Source organism: Pogoniulus pusillus, chromosome 35 (genome assembly GCF_015220805.1).
Source record: "Pogoniulus pusillus isolate bPogPus1 chromosome 35, bPogPus1.pri, whole genome shotgun sequence".
Taxonomy (NCBI): Eukaryota; Metazoa; Chordata; class Aves; order Piciformes; family Lybiidae; genus Pogoniulus; species Pogoniulus pusillus.
The window spans coordinates 8,194,894-8,221,079 of record NC_087298.1 but is presented as its reverse complement, the minus strand read 5'-3'; the positions used below and the strand labels follow the sequence as shown (position 1 = coordinate 8,221,079).

Here is a 26,186-nt window from a genome sequence, read left to right as displayed (position 1 = left end):
TTTACCCCTAGTGTCTTAGATATTTGTTTTTAGATTAATCTCCCACTGGAGATGCTTGCATGTCTGTAATTTCAAGAAATGAACTCCAGCCTAGTAGGTAAGTATATGTGAAGTCTTTCTGTCTTTTTTTTGGGGTGCTTTTTTTCCCTTTTTCTGCAAGGCTTCTGTGAACATGGTGACTGTCTCAGATGAATGGGCATTTGTATTGCCACTATGACCATCTCTGAGTCAAGCAGAAGAGAAAACTGAAAATGCTGGAACGTTTTCTCTCTCTGTGGCATGCTAAACAGATTAGGTACCTCCTAGGTGAAGCTGGGCTTTTGCAGTCTGCTTTGTAAAGGGTGTAAAAATAAATGAATGTCTGATTCTTTGTTTTCACTGTCATCTAGCAGGAGACTCGAAATTATCCAGAATCTTATCCTCAGCTGCCAAGAGATGAAACGGTGGAGAACCCGCACCTCCAAAAGCACATTTTGGAGCTGGCTTCCATACTGGATGTCAGGAATGTTTTCCTGGAAAACACGCTCGATGACTATTAAAAGAAACTGTCTTATTGCAAAGGGATTTCCCTGGCCACAGATTTTGAATGGTGCAGTTTTATAATGTGAAAATCATAAAAGGAAGTACTTGATTTTATTTTTAAATTTAGGACCATTATTTTAAAAAGTAATACTAAAACAGCTGTTAGTTTAGCTGTTCCATTCTGTATGGGGTCAATTTTATAAGCAGAGGTTTTCATGTCTTTTAAATGTTACACTAAAGAATCACTAGAGGTTTATTTCTGGTCTTGTGGCTAGCAACCACATTTCCAACAGCTGATCCTAAGCATAGAAGTACTATTGGTTACCTTTAGCCCACGTTTGTGGAAATCCTTTATTTTTATACAATTTTAAGAAATTGGGAAAAAAATGAATAGAAAAAGCAGTATTTTATCCCCAAAGAGTCCAGATTTGAGATGGTAAAGATGGAACCACACAGTGCAAACCAGCAATAGCAATAAATGAGAGTCCTTCATAACAAATATATTTTTTTCAGGCTTAGGCAAGTAAGTAGACAAAACTGTGGACAATTAAGTTGCATTTGGAGCAGTGAGTTTGAAGTAAAGATGCTTAATGCTCCTTATAAATTTGACAGAGCAGTTTTATACATGAACTTCATACTGCTGACCAAGGAGATGATTTCCACTCTGTCTGACTTGGCAGATGGTCAGCAGATCACCAAATTAAAGAACCAAGGAAGCTAGCCCCCATCTCTCACTGTAACATGGGCCATCTTGCTATTTGTATTGCTGCCACAGTTTTCCAGGAGGAGGAGGAGGCACTCTTCATTTTGAGGTACTAGATAGAAATTCTTGCATTTCCAGCAGGTGTTATCCCTCCTTTCCATGTGTGGATGCAAAGTGTGGCTCCCACAGTGTTACCAGTCCCTGGCAGGAGCTGAACGAATGTCCCACATAGTGCTGCATACAAGCCCTTCCTGTCACTCCTTTATCTGACCCATCTATGCTAGATCCCTGTGCCTGAGGCTAGATGCTGATGCTCCTCTTGCAGCTTAAAGTGGGTACTGCCCTGAAGCTCTGTTAATGTTTTGCATGCCCACCATTGCATCTCAGTCCTACCTTTGAACCAGTAAAATTGAGGGGCTATAATGATGTGAGGCAGCACTTCAGGTTCACTCAGCCCATAATGCTCGATCTGAGTATGTTAAGGAATTCCATGGCCTTTGTAAAGGCACTTGCTGGAAAAGGCTGTTGTGACTTCTGAGAAAAGTGCTTGCTGCCTCCTTTGGACTGAACTGCCTTCCTTGCTGAACTAGGAGACCTCTTGCAACTCCTGACACTGAAGGTGTTAGCAAGAAGGAGATTAAAATATTTGAAGCTTTTTAATTAAAAGTCCATTGTTACTGTTCCATGGGCTGCTAGAAAAGAAGTGAAAGGCCAAGTCTGATCCATGCTTTTATGTCTCTGTTTTTAGGTGAAAAAAGTGCAGAACTTGGTGACTACCATAGATTCATGGTAGGCCTGTTTTCAGTGCCATCATACAAGGTATGATCTAGTCAGCTGCAGTAGCAAAAGGCAGCAAGTCAGCATTGGTGGACCCCATTCAGCTGAGGAGAACAAAGTATGGAACTGCAAGAATGGCTTAGAGCATAGCTGGGAAGTTTGCATGAAGGTTCTTTGTAGCTGGGCTGAAGCTTATGCCAACCATTCTTTAATTTCCCAAGTGTACAAAATTCTGTGAATGCTAGTGTTTGTTCTGAGCAGTCTTGAAGCTGATATATTGAGCCTGCCCCTCACCTTGGTGCTGCTCCTCTTTGGACTTTGGCAGGACTTCACTACCTGGGTTGTGGAGTTTATTTTGAAGTGTGTATGTGCGTGTGCATGTGTATTCTCGGCGTCTGTGTGTATATGTACAATACTCCTACATCTACTGGCTGGTGTAAATTGTAAATATGTATATATGTACAGCTCCTTGTATATGTATTAAAAAGACTGAAACAGTACAATGTCTATATACAAAATTTATATATACACACATACGCCATTCTGGGTGCATTCCACAGGGAGCTGAAGATCATTTGTGGTTGTAGTGAAGGCTGAGGCTCTTCTGCAATTGTAATTTGCTGGTTCTAGGGACTTAACACTTGGACTTTGAAGTTATTTGTAACTGGTTTCAGGCACAGGAGGCTTTAGTCAGGGGAAGGAGAACTCCTGTTATGTATTGCAGTGATAACATTGGTGTTGTCTTAACTGTGAAGCTGATATCTGCTTTTTTTTCTGGTAGGAGGTCCCTGGTTATTCAGACATGAGATTGTAGAAGCTAAAGATGCAGAAAGCTTTTAATGCAGCAGCAAGTGAGAGATGAGTTATGTTGCCCTGCCTGCTTTCCTTCCACCAGCAATGCTCAACTTGCACGGAAAAGGGGAATTTAGTCTTCCCCAGCTCACTGCCTTCCTACCAAATGTTTTTTGTTTTGCTTTAGCTTTGCTTTGATGAAGCTATTCTCATTTTGGTACCGTATATCTGGAACAGATATCAAGACGTTTCTAAGCACAGGAGCTGTGGTGATTCCATTAGCATGGGTTAGTGAACCTCTGTGGTATGAGGCTTGTTAACTGACTGGGAAAGCCTTGTCAGACCCAGGCTTCTTTTTGGCTGGGCTGAAGTGTGGAGTCTTTGCTTGTGATCTGAGAGGCTTTTAATCCACTTTGCAGCCTTAAGAAGAGGTCTGTTTGCTGGTTACCAAGGTAGATCAAATCAGAGGAGAATGCACTTTAAAAAAGCAAAACCATCCTGGAGCAGCCAGAATGTAGGAAGAGAATGTAAGGCCTTGAAATTAGTTCAGAAATGGAACTGTTCAAACCAGAAATCATTTCTGAGGTCCCTCATTCTCTTCTTACCTACTGACCTTCTGTTCAGAAGGTGCACTGCTAGTGGGGATACTCAGATACAAATTTCAGCCCTGTTCTATCAGTAGGAGTATGGAATTGTACTTTGTAAGCAGGCCTATACCCTCTGTCTGCTCTAACTGTAGGCAGGATGAGTGTCTGCTCTTGGATTTGAGCCTGCCCACTCCTTTCCCACCCAAAGCAACTGCATTCAAGATGAAAATATTGATTATTTTCCTCTCCAAGTAAAAGCTTGTCTTGTTTGAACTGAGTCATTCTAAACTTGTGCTACTGTGTGCTGTGTGCTACGGTTGTAGGTACCTTCTCATGTATGCTTGTATGTACTGAAGAAAAAATTGATTTCTGTATCTAGCAGTCAGTGTGGAAGTGGAGCAAAGACTGAACCATTTTAAAGTGAGAACAAGTCCTTTTCTTAGACCTAATGCCTTCCCTCTTGTCTTGCTCTCCCTTTATCCATATATCTTTATTGCTTATGTTAGCAGATTAGATTTGCCACCCCCAGGCAAAACTGAATTAAAGGGGTAAATTCTGTATGTAGCAACACATTGAGAGAATGAGAACTGGACTGAACATGTCCATACTGGACTGCTTCCTGCCTAGCTTCCTGCTTACTGCATGTGGTGTGTTTAAATGAATCCTGCTCTCACAGCAGGCACCTCTGTTTGTGCCCTGTTCAAACTGGCTTTAAGACATCTATCCAAAGTTATTGCTGCTGCCTTTTGTTTTTTCCCCTTTTGACTTCTCAAAGTAACAGAGGAAAATGCAGGGTTATGAGTCTTTAATGCCCTGTTTTTTAATTACTCTTGGGATGTGTCATTTTGCTTTGTGTGCAAGCTAAATGGAGCAGTAACTTCTGTGAGCTGTGCAAACTGGACTTGCTCCCTGGAGCACTTTCTTGAGAGATTTTGGGACAGTTTGTGTGGTTAGCTCATCAAAATAATTTTTGTCAAGTCATGACTTTCCAAACCCCTCAAGACTCTCCCCCAGGGAGAAGCTCTGAGGAAGTAGATGGGGGGAGAGGAAATTAGGCTTCAAATAATCATCTTAAAAAGCTCCAACTTCAGTAGCTCTGGTCAGACTTTTAGGAGGACAGGATGAAACTGCTGCTTCAAGACCCATCCCTGGCATGCTGTTGTGAAGCACCTCCCCTGCCCCTCTGCCTTGCCTTGTGCTGTGAGTCCATGCTGTGCTGCAAGTCTGCTTTTTCCTGGCAGTTAAAAAACTTGGAATCTGTCTGAATAACTTCTTTGTCTTGAGGTTTCTTTTATAAAAGTTTTATCTATTAGATTCTTCAGTAACTGTTCTGACTACAGATCACCAAGGATAGCAGTGGGCAGAGCCCTCTTCCAGTCCTGCTTGGTCCATGATAATGGCTGCTTGGTGTTGGTCACTGATCTGTGGTGGCTGCTGCTGCTCCTGAGACTGAGGGAGCTCTGCAGGCAGTAACAGCACGAGTAATCTTACAAGCAAGGGGGGAAATCCAGTCTGCAGAGCTTAAAAGCTGCTCTCTGCAACTCCTTCATGGTAGATGAGCTGCAGTCAGCCTTCATATGAGGGATACTGGCGCAGAGGGGCAGAATTCTCCAGAGCAGAAAGATAATACCTTCTTGAGGTGGCTCTCTTACATTTTTAATGTCTTTGACTTTCAGAGCAGCACTGTTTCTGTGACCAAACATACTGCAGGTGCTTTGAAGATCTGGATGCCCACAAACAGAGCAGGGCAGGAACACATCAGACACATCTGCTTTATACACAGTTTCAACCTACCCTTTTTTTCCCCCTCCAAACCATTACTCTGCCAAGACAGAGAAGACTTAGTTCAGGATTTCTGAATTTGACAAATCTTTTGGGGGATTAAGGAGTGTCTGAATTTTACTGACTTACTCAGTGTGCCAGCTGCCCAGATACACACACAAATGTTTTGCTGTTGGAGGTGCTGGTTTCATTCACATCAAGCGCAGACTTCAGTGCAATTTACTGACCCTAAGCAGGTCCCTGAGCAGTGCAGCTCATACCAGATCCAGTAACAGCAGCTGGTTCTTCAAGAATAGAAGCTGCTGTGGTCTGCCCTACTGCCTTTGCAGATTTATATTTTTTTGGCACTTGCTTGTTATTATCACTTTTCAGTGACTTGTTTGGGGTAGAATTCTGCCTCACACAAGCTAAAAAGCACAAGTTGCTTCTGCTCTGGCCAAGGCTTGGTAAAAAGGGATGAGGGAACCACAAGTGCGAGAGAGGGAGCATTCTGAAAATGCAGAGGGGAACTAACTGCCTCAGTGTGCAGACCTAAGAGGAATGCTTTGCCTCTCTGAGCATCAGATTCTTTACTACCAAAAGGAATTTTATAGTGAATTGGTTTGAAGTTATTTTACAGCCCTGTGCCTGTATATCGTATTTTGGTAAGAACAGATATTTTACTTAAAATATACAGAGATATATAAATAAACTTCTTTTTGAGAAAAGTGACTTTTTTTCGCAAGGGATCTGTAACTCGCCAGTGCAATGTACTACCAGAAACTTGGTGTCTTTGGGAGAAAATGTGTTTGTATTACTGCTGGATCTTTCGGGAAGAAGTAAAAGCTCAAGATGAGAACTGCTCTGAACACCATGTCAGCAGCGCGAACACCTTCCTTTCCACCTTGGTTTGTGCTGGTAACAAAGCCGGAACGCGAGGCTTGCCTACTGCTGCCCTTCACCACGTTCTAAGCCGTTTTCAGTGACTTTCGAGCAGATGTCTGTACGCTTCTGTTTCCGTCAGCGGCCTCTCGGTGTCTCGGGTTTTGCTGTGTACGAGCCGTTTGTTGTTCTTCTCTTGTGTATGTGGGGCCGGGGCTGCGGTTCCCCTCCGCCGCGGAAGGGCTGGGCCGTGCCCTGCCGTGCCGTTCGCGTTCCCGCCTGTGTATTCCTGGCTGTTGTCAGAACTCCCTAACCCCTCCGGCCGTGTCCCAGGCGTTCACTGTCAATAAACTCTGCAAACGCTGTACGCAGGCGGCGGCTGCTGCGGGGTGGGGCGGGGCCGGGCCGCTGCGGGGCGGGGCTGCTGCGGGGCGGGGCTGCTGCGGGGCGGGGCGGGAGGGACGCGCGGGGCCGCCCCACTGCGACTGCGCACCGGCTCGTGCCGCTTCCGGCCCGCGCGGCACTTCCGGGTCAGCGGCGCCAGGGCAAGCGGCGGCGGCGGCGGCGGCCCCGGGCCAGGCAAGGCTGGACTAGACCATGGGCGGTGAGAACCGGCGTGGGGTGGGGGCCCCTGAAGCCGGCAGCAGGCTGGCTTGGGGAACCGAGGGGTGGCGGGGTTGGGCCACAGTGCTCGGCCGGGGAGATTCCAGGTGAGCGGCGGTTGGTCCTCGGTTGCCGCTGGGGCCAGACCGGCCTGCACGGGATAGGTGGACCCTCAGCGTCCTTCGGTTTTGGGTGGGGGCTGCTCTGCGGAGAGCTGCCTGTCAGTGGTGACCCATCCGCTCGTACACCGCTCCCTCAACGGAAACTGGCGCCGGCTGTTACCTGACCTGTCGGGGCCCATCGTGCCCCTGAACGCTGTCGCGGCTTCGCTTTGGGATTGTTTTGAAGGTCTCTGCTCCGATTGGCGTTTTTCTTTGAGTGTTATAGCAGATGTGGTGTTAAAAGGGTATTTACTTGTCCTTAAGTGTTTAAGACGAGTAGCAATTTTTAGCCTGGAAACCATATGTCTTCAATCTGCAGGTACTTCTAGACTATGAAGGCTTTAATGGAACTTGAGATGCAATAAAACAGTGGATGAGGCACAAAATTAAACCTCGGCATCTGGAAGCTTTAAACAAAGTGTCAGTATTTTAACCGTATTGGAGGTAGTGGCTTTTCAAAGTACCTGGATATTTCAGTGCTGTAGAGCAGTAAAATGTTTGCAAAGCTGAAGAAGAAGATTGCAGAAGAGGCAGCAATTGCTCCCAGACCCGGAGGAGCTGCCAGGATCCCCAGGTCTGTCAGTAAGGAGTCGATTACGTCCGTGGGAGCAGACTCCGGAGATGACTTTGTAAGTTACACCTGGCTTTTTATTTTTGAAATGTTCTTAACAGCATTTGTCTTACAACTTCAGAGCCAGCTATAGGAAATCTGGTGGATGAGCTGAATGTGCACTGTGGTGTCTTTGCAGGTGTACGTCTTAATGCATAAATGACTCATTAGCTTGAATACATTTAAATCCTGAAGAGAACGTGTTTATATGCCAACTGCAGTAGTTACTAGGAGGCATGTATTCCCATGTAAACACGAGTTACAAAGCTGCCTCAATACAGAACGTTCTCAATCAGCCATTAAGTACTGAACAACGCTGTAGCAATGTGTAACATCCCTATTTCTGAGCCATCCCTGTTACTAAAGCAGTAGCAAAGCAAACTCAACACTGGTTAGCTGTCCTTTTCTGTGGACCTGTGTTTGCTTCTTGGCTCCCTGGTTCTCTTCCCACTCCAGCATATCGTGTCACTGCCAGGATCCTGTGTGCGGTTTTGTGGCGCTCAAAACTTTTGAGTTGCTCCAACGCCTAGGTTAGACTGTCTTTCGTTATGACGTGTTAAGGAAGTGATGTCATTCAGGATCCTGTGGCTTAACTGAAACCCTGTAGCGCTCCGGCACCTTTGCTTACCGTGTTCTTGAAAAGCTAGATCAAGATACAGTGTTTCCCCGCTGCTAGAGCCGGCAGTTCTCGCTGTACTGCGGCAAGTCGCTGTGTCTTTCTGTTTCGCTGCTGGCGAAATGGAGAAGTTCTTTCCCTGGTTGAGATCTAACTCTTTTTTTCTGAAGCTAAGCCGAAGTTCCAGTTCGGTTAAGCAGAAGGTTAGAGTTCCCAATGTTTACTATTTTTACATTACGTTTTGCATTTTACATTACATTTTACAATAGAAATATATTAGCCCTGTGTTTTTCTGGCTTTTTTTTTTTTTTGCACTTAAATTCTCATGCAGAAATTTCAGTTTACTGTCTTGAAAGATTAAAGAATAGAAAGCAAATAATGACACTAGCTGATGGCTAAATTTTTTTCAGAATACCTCTAAGAATTAGTTGTTTTAGCAAATTTCATGTAACTGCTGTTAATACTGATCTTTATGAAGCAAAAAGAAAACCATAGAGAATGTGAAGTTAATTTTGTGGTGGGTTTTGCAAAGAGTTTGGGAAGAAAACTGTCAGTGCTTACACTAGCTTATCCCGCTTGAAGAGCATGGATGTGTCTGTTCTGGCTGCTTAGTTTTTCAAAAGGTCTTTGTTTTGAGGCGTGTTAAAACCTCTGCTGTAGAGCCCGTTTCCCCTCCTTAGTCCTTCTATTGTGCCAGCTCCTCAGTACTCAATTTGAACAAAGAGTTTTCATCTCTAGCTTGGTTTGAAAGCATTGTATCTGCTGGAGCAGGCCAGCATTGCAGGACTGCCTAATTAAGCCCTTACTGTTTTTCTTCTTCAGCATTTTTTCAGGCTTTCTGCTGTGCTAGTGCAACTCTCCTCTTTACGTGAAAAATGGAAGCATTATTCCTAGGTGGGATAGTGTTTAGTATCATACAGCTGGCATATGACAGGATCAGTTTATTTAAGTTCTCTAAGTTACACAAGTGTTGTTTTTCTACAAAGGCTTCTGATGGAAGCAGCTCTAGAGAAGATCTTTCATCCCAGTTGTTCAGAAGAAATGAACAAGTAAGAAAACTGGAAGTCAAGCTGTCTGGTATGTGTCTTGATAAACCCCTATTAGCAGATATTTCCTTTGAACCTAAATGCTTTTAAAATACATGAGGTCAGGTGTTTGTTAAAATGAACTTGTAACAACCCCATGGTTTGTCACCTAGGTAGCATCCATTGTAACTTCTGTTGATTCCTTGACATGTTTATGTGATTCGTTTGAACAGCTGGGATAGCTTTCTGTCCCCATGCTTCTGAAAGTGTCTTTCTTGCTTTTATTTTACTTTGTGTGTGTAATGGTTTGTTTCTCTTAGGATCTAAGCTCTCTGATATTGCCAGTGACACAGTGCTGTCCCTAAATTGAACTTGGGAATGAAAAAAAAAAAAGCAAAAGACTCAGACTGTCTCAGTGCTTTTCTTTGCTCTGAGATAATACCTTCCTCTGTAAGGCTGTAGTAAGGGTTCTGCTGTGCTACAACTTTCCACCCTTGTAGGGAGTGGATCAGAAACCTGGCTAAAGTGTGTTACACTGCTGTTTCCCAAAGCTCACAGGCAGCCTTGGAAAATATACAAAGGTTATAGCTAGATCAGGGTTATTTTTATTTATTCAAGAGAAGACCAAGCTCCAGTTCAAGATTCAAAAATTATTTCACATGGTAATATGAAAGGACAAAGTGTTCAGCTGTTTGCACAAGGTAAATTTGAAAGTGCTAATTTGGGCTCAGTATGAGAGAGAGGCTCTGAGAGTCAGGAGACTCGTGTAAGCAGCACAATCAGAAGGTAAACTCTCCTTTCCATTGTACATAAAGTTCTCCAAGGCATGTGTGTATTTACGATCTGCCTGCCTTGTCAGTTCTGTTTGGTAGGCGTGGCAGTGGTGAGAGATTGTTGGCCAAGGGGAGCACAGCCAGGGCTCAGCCTGAAAGACACTGTGACTTGAACAGTGAGCAGTATGGAGCAGGGATGCAAGTGTCTGAATTGCCCTGTCCTTATGTGCTCCAGTGAGAGAGATTTGCTAAACAGTTAAATAGGTTGCTGTTCTTGAGTGAAGTAAAAAGTGGGGGTAGTTCTTCTCTCCCTGGCACTGTTTGTGTAACTAGCCCACCTAGAAAAGGTCCTCCTGTTTGTACCAACCATTTACCCTATGGACAGTAGAGAACTATTTGCTTGTGTTCATTGTTATAGTCACCCAAGTTTTCCCTAACAGGAATGATTTTCTGATCGAGAAAATCATTGTCATTTTCCACTCATCCTTTTTTCTTTTTTTTTTCCCTTCCTCCTTTTTTTTTTTTCCTTTTTCTACAAATTTTCTTCCCCAATGTCTGTTCATTCCTGGTCTGTGCTTCTCCCTCCTCACACAAGATTATGCTGATCAGATCCGAAACTTGCAGAAGATAAAAGAGAAGCTTGAAAATGCATTAGAAAAGCATCAGGATTGTACGTACTTTTCTTTTTGGTTTTTGTTTTTAATTGGTTTTAAGTTGGTAGCAGTTAAGGTTGGAAGGAAATGGGTTTGATGTACAGATGTTTTAATTATTTTTTGCCTCAAACTGTGCCACTCTAGGCCAGTTCTTGCCTTATTTATAGAGTAAAAAGCAGCAGTAGCGTGTTGGCTGTTGATCGAAGTGTATTCCTTTTGACAAATTTGGGGCTGAGATGCAGGAGAGACCTTTTTTGAAACCTACAACTCTGTTGTAATCCAGTCAGGAGCAGTATTTCTGTCTTCTGCTATTTCTGGCATTTGTTCAACATGCAAGCAGTGTGAGGTAGGAAAAGGCAGCGTTAGTGCTAGTGACTAAAGATGGGGCTAATTACTTGGAGAAGAATCTCTTTCAAGTTATAAACAACTTATAGAAAATGAAGAAGCAAGTATAAAAGATGAATTTTTAATACAGCTGGTGGTTCTCTATTGATAGCCTCCATGAGGAAGTTTCAGGAGCAGAATGAAGCTCATCAAGCCAGTCGAGCCAAGATGGCCGAAGGAATGGCTTTGGCCTTAGAGAAAAAGGACCAGGTAACAGAGCTCGAATGACAACTTCTGACTGTGGGGAGCTGAGTGCTTTAAGCAGGTGTCACCATTGATTGCAGTAGTTGTTCAGAGTATGCTTGGTGTGCCAGTGTTAAGGAGAGAAGGGAGGTTTGAGTTCAAATGTCAGACATGGTGTTGGACTTGTCATTGTTCAAACTGTTTCACTGTTATTAAAAAGAGCCCACACTAATTCCTGATGAAGGGTTAGGCTTCTGCTTGTGTTTGGCAAGGTTCAGTTGCAGCAGACCTGTTGTTGCATTTTGTTTTACTTGCATAAAGCTTGAGTATTCAGGCAGCATTAAAGACTCCTGAGCCTTTGTATGTTAATCCACTAGCTGTTTCTTTTGGTGATTATTTTTTTTGTTCAATCATTTCTACAATTTAAGAGTGTCTGCTAACAATACAAATGTCTTCACATTGGCATTGATTGTTTATTTCTCTCTCTTTAGGAGTGGATGGAAAAGCTGGGTCAAGTTGAAAAGGTAATGAATTTTTGGATATTTGGGGGTTTGTTGGCTTGTTTGTTTTGCTGTGTCTGTGTATTGGTAAACACCACCCTGCACACTTCCTACTGATCAACTTTGTACATCCTTTTTTATTATTTGATCTTTGTTCAGTGGGAGAGGCCAAAGATTTGCTTTCGTTACCAGCCTCAATGCTTTAAGAGAGAGTTCTGGAATTACTTTTTGATAGGGAAGTGAAGAATGATGGATGACGTTGAGAAAGATGTACCACTGTTAGGTGGGACAATAAAACCCTAACCCTTTATCATAGAGGAGGCAGCTGAGATGCCAGAAGAGGTAGTGACTTCATCTGAGGTCTTTTAATAGATCATCTGATTTATAAAATAAATGAAGCTGTTTGCTAGGGACTTTTCATCCAGGATTTCAGTCTTGTAGTTGTTACAGCTGTTTAGCTCCTTCTGTTTTAAAGTTTTTTTTCTCCCTATGAAGATATTAAACATGTCATTTGCTGTCCATTTTTAAGTTCAATTAGGCAATACAGATTTTGGGGACGATTGTGTCATTCAGTGATTTGCTTCACGTTTCTTGCTGTGACCTGAGTGTGGAGATATTTCTAGTTCTACCTGTAGCATCTTCAGAGACCCTTATGGCTGCAAGCCAAGATCCCTTTCTCAGAGACTTTAACAAGCTGCCATTGACTCAAAATGAACGTGCAGATAATTTGTGAATTCATTTTGGTTTTGTTGGTTTATCAGGAAAAAAAAATGCTTGAAAAACAGTTACAAGAAATGAGGGAGCGGAGTTTGAACCTCTTTCAAAAAAGAGATGAAATTGATGAGCTGGAGGGCTTTCAACAGCAGGAAATTGCCAAAGTTAAACACATGGTAAGATTAAATATTTTTCTTCCCAAAAATCTCAATTAGAATACCAAGTTAGTGGTAGCTCTGCTTTAAGCTTTTTAGCCTTTTTTGCTTGTATACAGTCTTGGTCAGTGTCAAAGTCCTAGCAGTAGGCACATCATGGATACAGTATTAGAGAGTCTATTTCAGCAGTGGCTTTTCTGGGAGATGTTTATTACCTCATTTAATTCAGCTTGTAACTTAATAAAAAAAGACAGCTTTTAATGAGAAGGCTTTGTCAGTATTGTTGGGTGATCTCTGTTGTCAAAGATAACATTCTAATATTCAGCTTTTGAAAAAGGAAGAATCTCTGAGCAAAGCAGAGCAGGAATTAGAATCATGCACTCAAGAGCTAATCCGCACTAAGGAGGCACTTCAGGATGCAAGCAACGAGTCTTCAAATCTCAAGAAAAATCTTCAGGAGTTGCAGCAGCAGTTCTTGGAGCTAGAAGCACAGAGGTATGGATGTATAGTGTTCCATGAGGAGCAGTGTGTGCATTTCCCCTGTGCTTTTTGCTTTGTGCCTAAGCTCTGTCTTTTGGGAAGAGTTGATATTCGTAGTGAGTTACCTGAATAATTGCTTCTGGTATGGGGGTGCAAATGCCAAGTTTCTGTTTCTTTTCAATCCAATTAGAATAGTCTTTGTTTAGGGTTTTGTAAGCTTGTTATGATTGATTTTTTTAATAGTTTCGATACTTAACTGTCACCTTTTTTTGGGAAAATGTATGATCAAGCAGTGGCTGGTTTTAGGACAAGCAAATCTTGTTGGTGGTTAGTCCATTTTCATAAGCAGCAGAATTATCTGCTGAAGATTGTGTTTCTGGAATGGTATGTCACTTCTTTTTATTCTCTTTCTGTGAAGAGATGAACTAATGACAGCTGAGACAAATGCTGAAAATAAGATCACTGCTCTGGAGCTAAGAGAACAGGAGCTACAAACTGTCATTCAGCAGCTTTCTGTAGACTTGCAAAATGTAAGTTTGAGTTAAGTGAGATTTGATTCAAAGAGCTCCTTGTCTGCAGAAGTTAGATTAGATGTCAGCTATGTGTTTTGGGGGGAATCCAAGTTTCAAAGCAAGTAATTTCTCAACATTTTTAGGCTCGAGTTGCTGGTTCTGGGTGTGAGAAGAGACTGAAATTGTTACAAGTGGAGCTTGAATCTCTGAAGGTGGAATATGAACAACACAAGCAAAAGGTTAAGTGTTTTCAGATGCATCTGCTGTTGGGTGGTGTAAAGGTGTACGTTTGGGTATTCACAGTGCACTGTGAGTTTGAAATTTAGTGTGATCCTGGAACAGTTTCTAGACATTGTCTTTTCAAATAGGTATTTGCTCTTTTGCAATGACAGTTTTTTCAGTCAAACCACAATGGGAAGCTTCAAACAACAGCTGAAAATAATTCTGTGATTTCTCATTCTGACAGATGACTTTTGAATTTGCTGAGAGAAATAAACTTACTGAACAGCTGCAGGAAAAAGTGTCTTCCTTGGAGAAAAAGCTAGAAAGCAATCTTTCAGGGGATGAACATGTGCAGGAGCTACTGAAAGAGGTAATTACACATTTATAGATTGCTTTAAAGTGCAATCTTGGTGAGATTTGATGAGTTTTTTTTAGAACATACATTACTTCTTACACGTGGAAAGAATATGTGATGATGTAATGGAGGCATATTTGTCCCTTCAGCATATATTGGCAGATTATGCTGGACAGAACTGTGTGGGTGACAACACTGAGCCTGTTCATGTAGATATTGCACAGATGTCTGTTCTGGTCTTTCTGCATTGTCTGTTTAGGCAGCACATCTGACTGCTGAGAAGCAAAAAAGCAGCTTTTTAACATCCCCACAGGAGGCAGAACAACTCAAAAGTGTTATTGGTGCATCCATGCAGAGAACAGAAAATGCTTTCCCTTGTTCTTTATCTTCTGTTACCCTAACTTGCAAAGCACTGGGACAGGGAGGGGAACTGGTTTTACACAGTAATCTGCGAACAGAATGTTGCCTGTTGAGAGCTTGAGCCTTGAAATATTAGGAAACAGATGAAAAAAGAAAGAATTTGGTGCTGGTTAATGCCTTTTCTCTCACGACTTCTCAGTCTCTTTCTTGTGCACTGATGCTCCTGCCCAGAATCAGCTTATATGAGGGACAAGAGAAGGTGTGATCTTCCTTGGTCAGGCTGATTTACAAAACACATCAACTCCATATTGCCATGGTAAAAGAACTTGGCTTAGTAAACTCTGGGTTAGAAAATTGTGACCTAGCTGCTGGCTGGAGTTTACATCTGAATCATGACAAGATGCCACTGAATTTTCCATTCTTTATTATATCATCCCCAGGGCCAACTGATCTACTGAGGCCCTATGCAGAAGCATCAAACATTTTGGTTCCAAGAGCAAAGCTGTACTGCACATCAGAATAATTGTGCCATTTTAGTTTGATTTTACCAGGCTTTCAGGAGACCTTACAGTGGCCTTCCAGTATCTGAAGGGGACCTACAGGAAGGCTGGGGAGGGACTACTTACAAGGTCTTGTAATGACAGGACAAGGGATAATGGGTTTAAACTTGGGGAGATTTAAACTGGATGTTAGGGAGAAGTTTGTTACAGTGAGGGTGGTGAAACACTGACACAGGTTGCCCAGGGAGGTTGTGGCTGCTCCTTCCCTGGAGGTGTTCAAGGCCAGGTTGGATGAGGCCTTGAGCAACCTGTTCTAGTGGGAGGTGTCCCTGCCTATGGCAGGGGGTTGGAACTGGATGGTCCTTCAGGTCCCTTCCAACCTAAACCATTCTGTGATTCTGTACTAATAAAATAAACAGAAAAATCTTAGTTGGACCCTACCTTATCTCTTTGTCCATCCTTCCTCCTGTTCTTCATCTCAATGTAATCTTCAGAAAGCTACTCTTGAGCAGAAACTGGATGAAACCAGGCAGGAGGTACTGACAGACAGAACACATCACGCTGAGACTGTGAACCGATTGGAGGCGCAGGTAAGAATTTCTGTATTTCACTACAAATTCCTGCTGTTTTCAGCCTCTCTATGTTCTGTAGCTCCTCTCTTCACTGCACTTATGCTGTCAGCTAAAGGTGAGACTGTGTGTCACCAGTGTCTCTGGTTGTCTTCCACCATCAGTGGAGAAGGGTCAAGAGATTATGAAATTGGAGATTTCATGAGTACTGTCCTAAGAAACAGATAGCTGAAGTGCAAGCATTGCTGAGGTAGTGGTCTGGTGAAGAGTTTTTAAAGGCAGCATGTGTCAAGTAGGCAGTCTTTCTGAAATATGTAGTTTGTGGTTTCAGTGTTCTTCCTGTACATTTTTTTGATAATGGAGGTGCCAGTGGATAAGGAATTTAATGTGTGGTTGTATTTTAGAATAAAGAACTGGAACAAAAGCTACAGGCTGCAACAGAAACATTGAAGAAGAGCAAAGCAGCAGCTGCTGAGCAGGACCTGAAGATCCAAAAGTTGGTAAGTATCCTGCATGATGCTTCTCTGACCACTACCAGATTAGTCTTTAATATCTCTAGAGACACTCAGTTCTCTCTCATGTTTCTTGCTGTTTGTCTCCTGAACTCCTGCCTGCAGGGGAGTGCATGCTGCCAAGGGGATAGTGGTGCTTCAGTTGAGTGTTTGTCTCCTGAAATTGTGTCCAGTTCTTGGAGGAGCTTCAAAGTGCCATTTTATTAATGGAGTATTTCTTTATTTCTCTTAAGCAAACTGATCTAGAGGATGAAAGAAATAAACTACAGCAACAGATTTTAATTGAGAAACATCAGTATGATCAGAAAGTTACTGAGCTGGAGTCTCAAATTGCTGCCCTTGAGAAATCTTGGGAGTTTGATAAAACAGCTGCTCAGCATAAGATTGTAAGTACAGAAACTGTTTGGAAGGCCACGTGACTTGTCACAAAATGAATTTAACATGGCTTGTAGAGCTTGAGTGTTGTCTGAATGTTCCTGTTCAGTGCTCCTAGCTTTATAATAGAAGATGCCATACTTTGAGAAACTGAATATGAGCAAAATATTTGGTGTGTTTAATTGTTTAAACAAAACATTAGAATAATTGTATTCAGTATTTAAGCAATCTTCCTTTTACAGAGTCAGTTGGAAAAGGAAAATGAAAATCTTAATGGAAGCAAAGGAGAGTATGAGACCTCTTTGAAAAAACAGGAGTCTGAATTGAATAAGCTAAAGGTAAGAGTTTAATCAGTGATGCTGGTTAAATGCAGAGTGCAAGTTAGGAAAACAGTTCAAGGCAAAGTGTCTTCCATCCTTGGAGACACACCACATTCAGGTTGCGTGGACTTAACAGTTGTAAATCATCTGTGGTACTCAGTAGAAATGCATTTGAGCACCACAAATGGCTGATCCTCTTTCTGAAAGAGAATGCTTGGGTCTGCCTAAATCAGGCAGAAATAATACATTCCCCCATTGTGAAGCATGAAAAGCTTTTAAATCCTGTTAGGAGTAGTGAATACAGAACAGGGCAACATCAAATTCCACTCATAGCATCCAAAACAAAAGTTAAAAAGCTGTAAATATCTGATCAACCTTCACTCAGGCTTTTGACTGCAAGTTAAGGTTATTGAAAGATCTGTAGCTGCTCTAGGCTGCACAAGTGGAATGGAGATCAGTTGTAGGAAAGCACAGCTGCTTTGTGGTATAGACTTCAAGCTAAAAGATCTTCAAAGCATTGGATATATTTGGCCTCTTAGGTTAATTCTGCATTGCTCTTACATGCTGGTAGCAGCAGTGTAGTAAAAACAGTAATGCTCATCTGGAAAAGTAAATTGTGTGTAAACATCTGTCAGAACACCCATAATTTCTAGTTGTCAATAGATTTGGGTTTAAAGATGACAGACTGATTTGATTTTAGTTGTCTTAAGTACTTTCTGAATTCCTTTTGTTTCACAGAATGAATTGAGCAGCAGAGAAACTGTCAGTGTGGAAATTGCCAAAGCATTGGAAGAAACACGTAAACAGAGAGAGGAACTGCAGGAGCAGGTTGGGCAATACTGACAGTCCAAAATAGGTTTGGGTGCTCCTCACCTTTCACAGGCCAGACTAGAGCAGTCAGGAACATCAGAATCATGTCCTCATGCAAGACAGCAGCAGTTGCCTCAGTAAACTTGAAACTCAAGGGGATCTGTGTAAATACCTGCACAGGAATGCTATCAGCTTAGGTGAATTGTTCCATTGGAGTCATGGCAAGTGCTGCTCAGCACTTGTGAATGGGAAGGGGAGGTGGGGAAGGGCATTGTGTCCAGTAACTGAGTGTAAGTTCTAGGTAGTCTTGTTTTGCTCTTCTGTTAAAAAAGGTCATGTTGGATGACGTGAGCTTGAGTTTGCTGAAGCTCGGAACTGTCATCTGAGTAAGTTGGACTGAATGTAGTGCCCATCTTTTGGTTTATTCTCCTGGAAGTGCTGTGAATGTGTGCTTGCTTGGTCCACCTGTAGGTATATAAGGGGCGCAAGTTATCTCTGTTACTGTCGGGTGGCTGTTTTACAGCTGCCACCTGCTGGTGGCGAGGCAATCTGTCACCGTGGTACGACTGAACGAAGTGGAGCCGGGTTTTAGCTCTTACATCACACTGACTGCAGTGCTCTTTAATGAGGTCAGCGTTGTAAGGCTGATGCCTTCTGTAAGTCTCCGGATAGATCACAGACATCCACACTGTAGTATCTGTAAGACTAATACTGCAGTTTCTCAAGGTGTGTACAGCCTAGCATGAAGCTCAGGCAGCCCCTGTCAGTGACAAAGGCTGATGCCTGCGAGTGGTACAAAAGTTCTTTTCCTTGCCATGAAAAAATAACGATTCTGAACTTCTTAGGTATGTCAGAGTCTTTCATTGACAGCTTCTAGTTTTATATCTTTTAATGAGTTCTGTTTGTTTGTTTGCTTTGAAGGCTTCACATCTGGCCTCCTTAATAAAGGAAAAAGACCAGCTGATTGAGGAAAAATGTGATCTGCTTCTAAAACAGAAGGAAGAACTAAACCAGCTCAGGCAAGGTTAGACCAAATGAGCCTGCTATATCCTAAACAGCTTTATCTAAATAGTCCTTACTTCTGGGCTTACCTGGCAGACTGTAGTAATTCTAGATTTCTGTATTTAGCTGTTGAATTTTCAAAGTCTTGGATCACAGGATATTAGGGGTTGGAAAGGACACAAGGAGATCATGGAGTCCAACCCTCGTGCCAGAACAGGACCACACAATCTAGCATAGATCACAGAGGAATGCATCCAGACAGGCCTTGAAAGTCTCCAGAGGAGACTCTACAACCTCTCTGGGGAGCCTGTTCCAGTGCTCTGTGACCCTTACAGTAAAGAAGTTCCCCCTTGTGTTGAGGTGGAACCTCTTGTACTGCAACTTACACCCATTACTCCTTGTCCTATCACAGGAAGCAAGTGAGAAGAGCCTGTCCCCACCACTCCTGACCAGCCCTCAGATACTTATAAACATTTATTAAATATCTTCTCAGTCTTCTCCAGCCTAAACAGCCCCAGGTCCCTCAGCCTCTCCTCTTTAATCGTCTTTGTAGCCCAAAACTGAATACAGTACTCAAGATGAGGTCTCACCAGGGCAGAGTAGAGGGGAAGGAGAACCTCCCTTGATCTGCTGGACACACTCTTCTTAATACACCCCAAAATCCTATTGGCCTTCTTAGCCACAAGGGCAAGTAACAATTATGCAGTCTCACAGTCTCTCTACTGCACCCTTAAAACAAAACCACTTCTTAGATTCTAAGTCCTGCGTTTATACCCCACAAAATAAAAAGTCTTGGTGCACTTTATAAATGATTGCTTTGCACAAAGCAGGAAAAAAGTGATGCAGATCAGATACTGATGCTTCATTGCACCACTTTAAAAACTGCACTTGCTTGGAAGATTATTTACATTCTTAAAGAGCAGCTACAGTCATTATGGTTCTAAACCACCACGTTTCTCTTGTGTGTTGTTATTAGAAAGGGAGCAATACTGCAGCCTCTGGTTGCTCTGTTTCATGGACTATCCATGTGCTCATAGTGCAGCTCTGAGTGTTCCTGCCGAGTCACAAGGCACACAGATTTTGATGGTGGTTTCTTAGAGCAGGTGTAATTGATAGTTGTGATGTTAAGTGTTAAAATTACCCTGACTTTCAAACAGTTAGGCTGCTCCTTTGCAAAGACATGCACGTGAGCTTGGGTGGCCTAAATTCCATCATCTGTCTTTATGATAGAGCAGAACAGAAAGGTCAGAATTGCTGTAACTTGCTTTAAGAACAATAACTTGAAGCTCCCATTTGGTTCAGCAGACTGATACTAAGCAGGTCTTTCCTTTCTCAGATCATGAAGCTGCCTTGCTGCAAATGCATCAGTTGCAATCTGACATAGAAGCAAGTAATAGCCGAGCAGTGGCTAACGAAGAAATGGCAAGAAAGGAAATTGATGAACTGAAACTGCAGATACAGGAGTGCCTGTTGGCCAGGGAACATGAGAAAAATGTGAGTGCAGTTACAAGTCTGATCTGTTCAGACTTCTCAGGACAATAAGCAGGTGTGCAGGAGAGCCTCAGTTCCATCATACTGGAGGGTACCTGCTTGTCTGACAGCTTGTTCGTGGCCTGGAACACCAGCAGTATAGATCGCCACTATTTGTTTGTTGCTGCTGCCTTGCTAAAGAAAGCTGTTTCTTGTCAAACTGGTTTGTGAAAGACAACTCCTTATTTTATTTGACTCATAAAATTTCTTGAGAGAGCCATTATGGAACCAGTGTGACAGAAACCCCTGAGTTATAAGCAGGCCTGTGAGAGACTAAATTGCCACTAATGTTTTCTGGTTTAAAAAAGCATCCACTCCACAAAAAAAGACACAAAAAAGAAGCCTGGCTGTCACCCTGGGGAATGTTCACGGGCTGTGAATGCCATGATACCTCTGCATTTCCCTCTTTTTGTAGGTTTCAGAAGTAGAGGAATCAACAAGAGACTTGAACAACAAGCATTTGCATTCTCCAGAAAACTGTGTGGTGGAACAGAATGGAGAGGTAGCAGCTGCAGATGTCATTCAGCTTCAGAAGGATAACAGAGAGCTGGAACAGCAAATTGCTGAGAAAAACAAGGTGAACTGGAAAAACAGAAATAGTCATTTGTCTTTCCTCTTTAATTAGGAAGTTGAATAATTGGTGTTACCTGTGCTGCTGCCTCTTACAAGGATAGGCGGTACAAGGATCTAGCTACAGTGGATAAGAGAGCCAGAATTGTTGCAATCCTTAGCTATTTTGGAGGAAAGATGATGCACTAAGTGATAATATTTGCAGCTTTTCTGTGGAGTCCTTTTATATGAAGTCTGTTCCCTTTCCACTGTGCTGTCACATGAGGGCCCAAATACCTTGTCATACACCTGCTAATGTACAGCTAGAGAGGCAAGATGTTCAGGTTGCTTCTCCAGAGCTGTCAGCATCATTTAGTGATTGCTTCATGAGGTTTTTCCAAATGTCTGTGAGTCAAACTGTCCTAACAATGAGTATGCTTAACACTGACCTTTGCTGTGCTTTCAGGTGATAAAGCAGCTGCAGCAACGAATGGCAGAACTCAAGAAAACACTCCAGAAAGAGCTGGTAAGGGTTAGGTTTCTTCAGTCTCCTCAGTGGGTACTTAATGACAGTTACTTGCAGTACTCATTCCAAAAGCTTGACTGCTGGATAGAGGGTATGTTTTTTTAACTAAGGATGTCTGCAGTTTCCTTGTGTTTGCAGGTAGATCAGTGAACCTAGTTAAGGAAATGTGTTCTGGATTTTTTTGTTGAATGGATGGTGTGACAGTCACCACCACTCAGCTTTTGCAGTGGGGAATTTTAGCTACAGAAGACCTGTGTTTGGTAATTTTGGACATTTCATACATTTCTAGAGAGTGAACAACCAATATTTGATTGCTACTTACTTGCCCGTCAGCCAGGTTTTACCATGGAAGTGACATTTGTCCCAGGGAAAACTCCTCTTCTGGATACAAGCCCTCTGTTTTAGGAATACTGGACCTGGGTCCTTTCCCAGTGTCAACCTGACAGAGTCTCCAATGTGCTTGTTTTCTTTTTTTAGAAAATAAAGCCTGACAGTGAGGTACCTGAAGTACGTGAAAAAGCAAATTCTGAAGTGCCTAATGCCTCTGTGACTGTCACAAACAACTCTGATTTAACTGACTCCAGGGAGATAAACTTTGAATACCTTAAACATGTTGTACTGAAATTCATGTCCTGTCGGGAATCTGAGGTAAAGATGTACACTTACCTTCTCTTTTCAAGTCTTGTCTCTCTCTAGAAACAGCCACCTGGCACTTCTATGCCAATTCTGCCTTGCTGCTGCAGCTTAGAAAGCTGATGAATGATTCAGGCAATGAAGCAAAGTATGTAACAGTAATGTTTTTGGAAATACAGATTATGATGATTATAGGAAAGGAAAATGTGATTTTTGAAAAGGTAGTTATGCCTGGAATGAAAGCTCTGAAGCTACAAAGCATTCCCTCTGCACCACTCTAAAAAGCATATGGAGTATTTAAAGTGGTTACACATTTAAGAAAGCCAAAAAAAAAATCATCAAGAAGACAAACGTCTTGCTGTTGATCTGTAAGAGGTAATTCCTTGTACCTTTGGAGCTCCTTCACGTTCTCTACGTTGTGCCAAACAAGTTGAAGTCATGCCAGCAATATACTTTGCTTAATTGCAAGTCATTGAGTAAGAGAGGGAAATAATTGTGCAACTCCATGGTATCCTGAATGCTTGATCTCTTTACTAACTCGGTGCTGTGTGCATTATTTAGAATATTAGCACTGTAGCACTAATATACTTAAGTGTTTGTTTAAACCAGCATGACTCTTTTCTGCCTACATGGACTGGTCAGCTTTTCAAAGCTTAAATTGACTAGGATGCCACAGGAGCCAAGCTGCTTCTGTGTTCTAAGCAGGCTCCCCATTTGCCTTCTGGTCCACAAATACTGTCCCACAAATAGACAAACCAATGTTAAAGAATAAAAAGCCAGGAAATAACAGACAGGCCATCCTAGTCTTTTAGAACAGGGGACAGTGGAAGGCTGCTGCACTGCTCCTCACAGCTGTGACTAAAATGTGCATGACCAAACCTACAGAAAAACTGCTGCACCATAGTCCAGAATGTAGAGCTTGAGAGCATCGTAAACAACAAAACACTGTGGTTTCTTTCAGGCATTTCATCTAATTAAAGCTGTGTCTGTGTTACTGAATTTCTCACAAGAGGAAGAAAACATGCTTAAAGAAACTTTGGAGTACAAGGTAAGGTTTCTCTTCCTCTTGTTGTGTCTAATGGGACTCCCAGTAGATGAAATGAAAATTCTTAGATCATGAGAGGTATCTTTTCAAATGTTAGCTACCATAATGAATGTAATTTATTGTAAAAGTGGTACCTAATCACATACATTTCACTGAGGGAAATGGCAATTTTCTAGTGCTGCAGAGAGGGACTAACTGTGGTTCTCCCAGTGAACTCAGTCCATGAGGGGAAGCTGGAGGCCCCTTGCTGAAGTGCAATCATAAGTTTTAAAGGAGGAGGCTGAATTCTTGGCTTGTGATTTTGCTTAGACAGCTAGATCTGTTTCTCCTTTCTATTACATAAAATCACCTGCATGTCCATGGCTAAGTGGCTAGCAGTGAATGTTCATAATGGAGTGCAGCCTTGGTTCCTTCCATGTGCTGCAGACGTCTCTGCTCGTGCAGTGAGCTAGACACATTCAGCCTACATAGGATTGCCACTGAGGCAGATGTCCTTGCCATCTTTTTCAGGGAGTAGTCTGATACTAGATTGATGGAAGATACTGTGGTTGAACGACTGTAGGTTTCTAATCTGTGTTTACTTTAAAGCAGTATGTATAAGCATGGTCTTCAGTCGCCTTCACTTGTGGAAAATGGATGGTTCATTTCTTCAGTCTGCAGCATGCAGTTTTAGAAGTAGCTCTTTCAAGTGATGGAGAGATGTACATGTACCACTTACGTTCTTTTTCAATGTGAACCTAGTGTAAACTGTGGTGTGCTTTCCTGTCCTAGATGTCATGGTTTGGGTCAAAGCCGTCTCCTAAAGGCAGTATCCGGCCGTCTATCTCAAGCCCAAGGACGCTGTGGCCTTAAGGGAACCCGAAAAGAGGCAGTCAGCATCTAGCCACTTTTTTCTGTGAAAAGAACGCTGCACACACTGCTTCAGGTGTGTCTTAATCACTGTCATTGCAGTATTTTGTACAAGAACTTTTGACGCTGTTTACAAAACTAATACTGTGCAAGGAGAAATTTTCACTACGAACTGAAACACCTCTTCTGGCTTGGATTCAGGGACTGTTGTCTCGATGGTCTCTTCCTGAAGTCAGCTCCTTGTGCTCATCGTTCTTGTTTCCTTGGCACCAAAGGGTAACATTAACCTCACCAGTACCGGTGTTGGCAGCCCAGCCTTCTAACACGGCTGTTATGGTGGTGATTCCAACTTCTGCTGTGGAGCGCTAGAGCTGAGGAGGCACAGGAAAACCTCCTTGTTTTGATGGGTAAAGCAAGCTGTGTTGGCAACACTGTATTGGGGTTTTGATGGTTTGAGAAGCCTCTCAAAGAACAGGAGCAGGAGCTTTAACCAAAACCAAAAGAAATCTGCCTTGCCTTGTTATACTGACATGACTAATAATTTGCATTTTTCATATCACTGTGTAATGTAAGGTGCATATATCCTGGCCTGCAGTCCTGAAGGCTGCATGTTGATGATGATTATTTAATTTGAGAGCACAACTTTTAGAGTTGTCTGATTTTTACTTTTCTTAAAGAAAAATAATATTTAAAATGGTCTTAATTATAGTACCTAATACTCAGTCGCCTTTAAAACTAATCTCTTAGCCTGTACCATAGGTTGTTAGCATCGGGAAGAAGGGGGTAGGAAACAAATTCTAAGTTTTTAAAGCTGAATTCCAGGTATTGTAAATGCACACTGAGAAAACCTTTTATTTAACAAAGTATTAATTAAATAATCTAGTGACAAAGAGTGAAGAATATTGGTACTAAACACTTTGATTTTTATTTTTCTTCCAAACCTGCCAGCAGCAAGTCTTCATAACCTGTATCTGCCTCTTTTGGCTGTGGTTTTCTGTACTTCAAATACTAATGCTTAAACACTGTTATGAACATGTAGTGGGCTGTTAACTGTGCCCTGACTGCATGGTAGAAGAAATGCTGCTCATGAGATTTTTGCTTTTGAGGGCAAAATTCAACTTGTAATGAATAACTCTTGGTTCCAGCAGCTGTTAAGAAAAGGGGACCAAAGTGGCACTCACCTGACAGTAGAAGCAGTTTTGCCTCTAGTATTACCACCACTGTAAAATCTAGATGGAAATGGGAAGCAGCAGGAAGTCTGATTTCTTGAAAACAGGGCAGATCTTTGAAAAGCCTACTTGTGTATGGAACTTGAGCAGGCTGCAGTTCAAGTCATTCTCTTGCAGTGAGGTTTGTGTTACTAACCAACAATGCTTTTATTGAGTACAGTCGAGAAAATTCACCCTGTCCTCCTCCAGTGGAAATGCTGTCACTGTTCAGGTTTTAAACTTTGCTGGCAGGTCATCCAGACCTTGGTGGTGGCAGTCAAGATACAGTGTTGGAGTTGCAGCACATGAGCTGCACCCCCTTTCTACGCACACCCATGCTGTGTTAAAGATGAAAGTGTCCTTCCACACAAGGTCAGCCGTCAGAGCATTAAATGTGCTGCAAGTCTACCTGGGCTGGCCTCCCTGGTTTTGTCCATCAGCCACAGCCTGGGTACTTGCTGTAGCTGTGACCTTGGCACAAGTGCCACTCCTCAGTGTAGAGCTGGGTTGTACTTATTTGAAGTTAGGAAAACCAAGAGGATTTTTTTAGTACACTAAAACTTGTCCAAACACTCTTCAGGAGCCTGATCCATGACACTTAACTATAGTATAGCGAAGTTCCTGGGAAGAGTACAGTTCTGCTCTAGTATGAAAAGAGACAATCAAAAAGGAGATTTGTATCAATTGTTTCTCTACTGAAACAAAGTGAGGGGAAGATAGGGAAGATTTTATTCTCTGAGGTCTTTAGCTGTGGACCTGTCCCTTTGCCCTGGCCTGTTTCTGTGGGATTGGGGACTGGAGGGACAGGACTCCCTCCACTCACACTGATGCCTGCTGAATGACTTACGGTTTACATTGATCCTGGCTTGAAAAGTCGCTGCTGAACAGTAAGAAAAGCAGCACAGGCAGCCTGGAATAGAGTGGCAGCATAAAGGCTTAGATTATATATTCACTAACACCACTTCAGTAAGATTCCAAAGCTCAAACAGGATCAACGTAACCATTAAATAGTTAAGTGTTGACTTTTCTTTAGCTATCAGAGCAAGAATGGTGTGTATCCATCAAGTAAAAAGCTAATGCACTTTCCCTTGTCTCAGAACAGTGGTATACATAATCCTTTCTATGGCCATTGGATTTCTTTCCTTTTATGCTGTAAATATGGATTGTATTATGAAACACTATGAAATTTGTGGTGCAATACATTTTGGATCAAACCTCTAATCTTGATTTCTTTCTCTTTGTAGTTCTGGTTATCCCTTAGGATGGTATAGCTCCTTCAAAGTGAATTTTAAAGCATGAAACAAACCCCAGCTTCTGCCCAGGGTAACAATGGGTGTCTCAGCCAGGTAATTAAGGCCTCCGTTTCTCATAGTGGAGGTTGACACTAGGAATAAGGCAAAGTGCTGTTACCTCCCGAAATTGTCCTTC

The 26,186-nt window shown here is 42.4% G+C and overlaps 2 protein-coding genes across 11 annotated transcripts in view; both read left to right on the top strand.

Moving 5' to 3' along the window:
- SCAI (suppressor of cancer cell invasion) overlaps positions 1-6,391 on the top strand; it is a 46,974-nt gene extending 40,583 nt beyond the window's left edge. For 6 of the 7 annotated variants that reach the window (XM_064171116.1, XM_064171114.1, XM_064171117.1 and 3 more), the window contains one exon: positions 390-6,391. In XM_064171116.1, coding sequence (XP_064027186.1) covers positions 390-539 — 150 coding nt within the window. In that variant the 3' untranslated portion in view covers positions 540-6,391. The remainder of the gene's footprint in view (positions 1-389) is intronic. The other variant, XM_064171111.1, reaches the window with a different exon arrangement.
- Positions 6,392-6,536: 145 nt separating this feature from the next.
- On the top strand, positions 6,537-25,979 carry GOLGA1 (golgin A1). 4 transcript variants are annotated; one of them, XM_064171059.1, is made up of 23 exons: positions 6,537-6,628; positions 7,108-7,417; positions 9,001-9,091; positions 10,408-10,482; positions 10,962-11,059; positions 11,524-11,556; positions 12,294-12,422; positions 12,739-12,896; positions 13,300-13,411; positions 13,537-13,632; positions 13,860-13,985; positions 15,325-15,420; positions 15,804-15,899; positions 16,145-16,297; positions 16,529-16,624; positions 17,345-17,434; positions 18,338-18,440; positions 19,755-19,912; positions 20,364-20,525; positions 20,964-21,023; positions 21,501-21,671; positions 22,618-22,704; positions 23,473-25,979. In XM_064171059.1, exons 2-23 carry the CDS (start codon positions 7,283-7,285, stop codon positions 23,551-23,553), a joined length of 2,406 nt encoding a protein of 801 aa, XP_064027129.1. In that variant the 5' UTR covers positions 6,537-6,628; positions 7,108-7,282; the 3' UTR covers positions 23,554-25,979. The 4 variants fall into 4 exon arrangements, with proteins under 4 accessions (XP_064027129.1, XP_064027128.1, XP_064027130.1 ...); XM_064171058.1 differs by having other exon boundaries at positions 12,727-12,896; XM_064171060.1 differs by lacking the exon at positions 10,408-10,482 and having other exon boundaries at positions 12,727-12,896.
- The last annotated feature ends 207 nt before the right edge of the window (positions 25,980-26,186 follow it).

Coding starts and splice junctions, on each gene's coding strand:
- GOLGA1 (XM_064171058.1), top strand. CDS start 7,283: ATGTTTGCAAAGCTGAAGAAGAAGATTGCAGAAGAGGCAGCAATTGCT. Junction 11,060..11,523: donor CCTTAGAGAAAAAGGACCAG/GTAACAGAGCTC, acceptor CTCTCTCTTTAG/GAGTGGATGGAAAAGCTGGG. Junction 19,913..20,363: donor CCAGGGAACATGAGAAAAAT/GTGAGTGCAGTT, acceptor CTCTTTTTGTAG/GTTTCAGAAGTAGAGGAATC.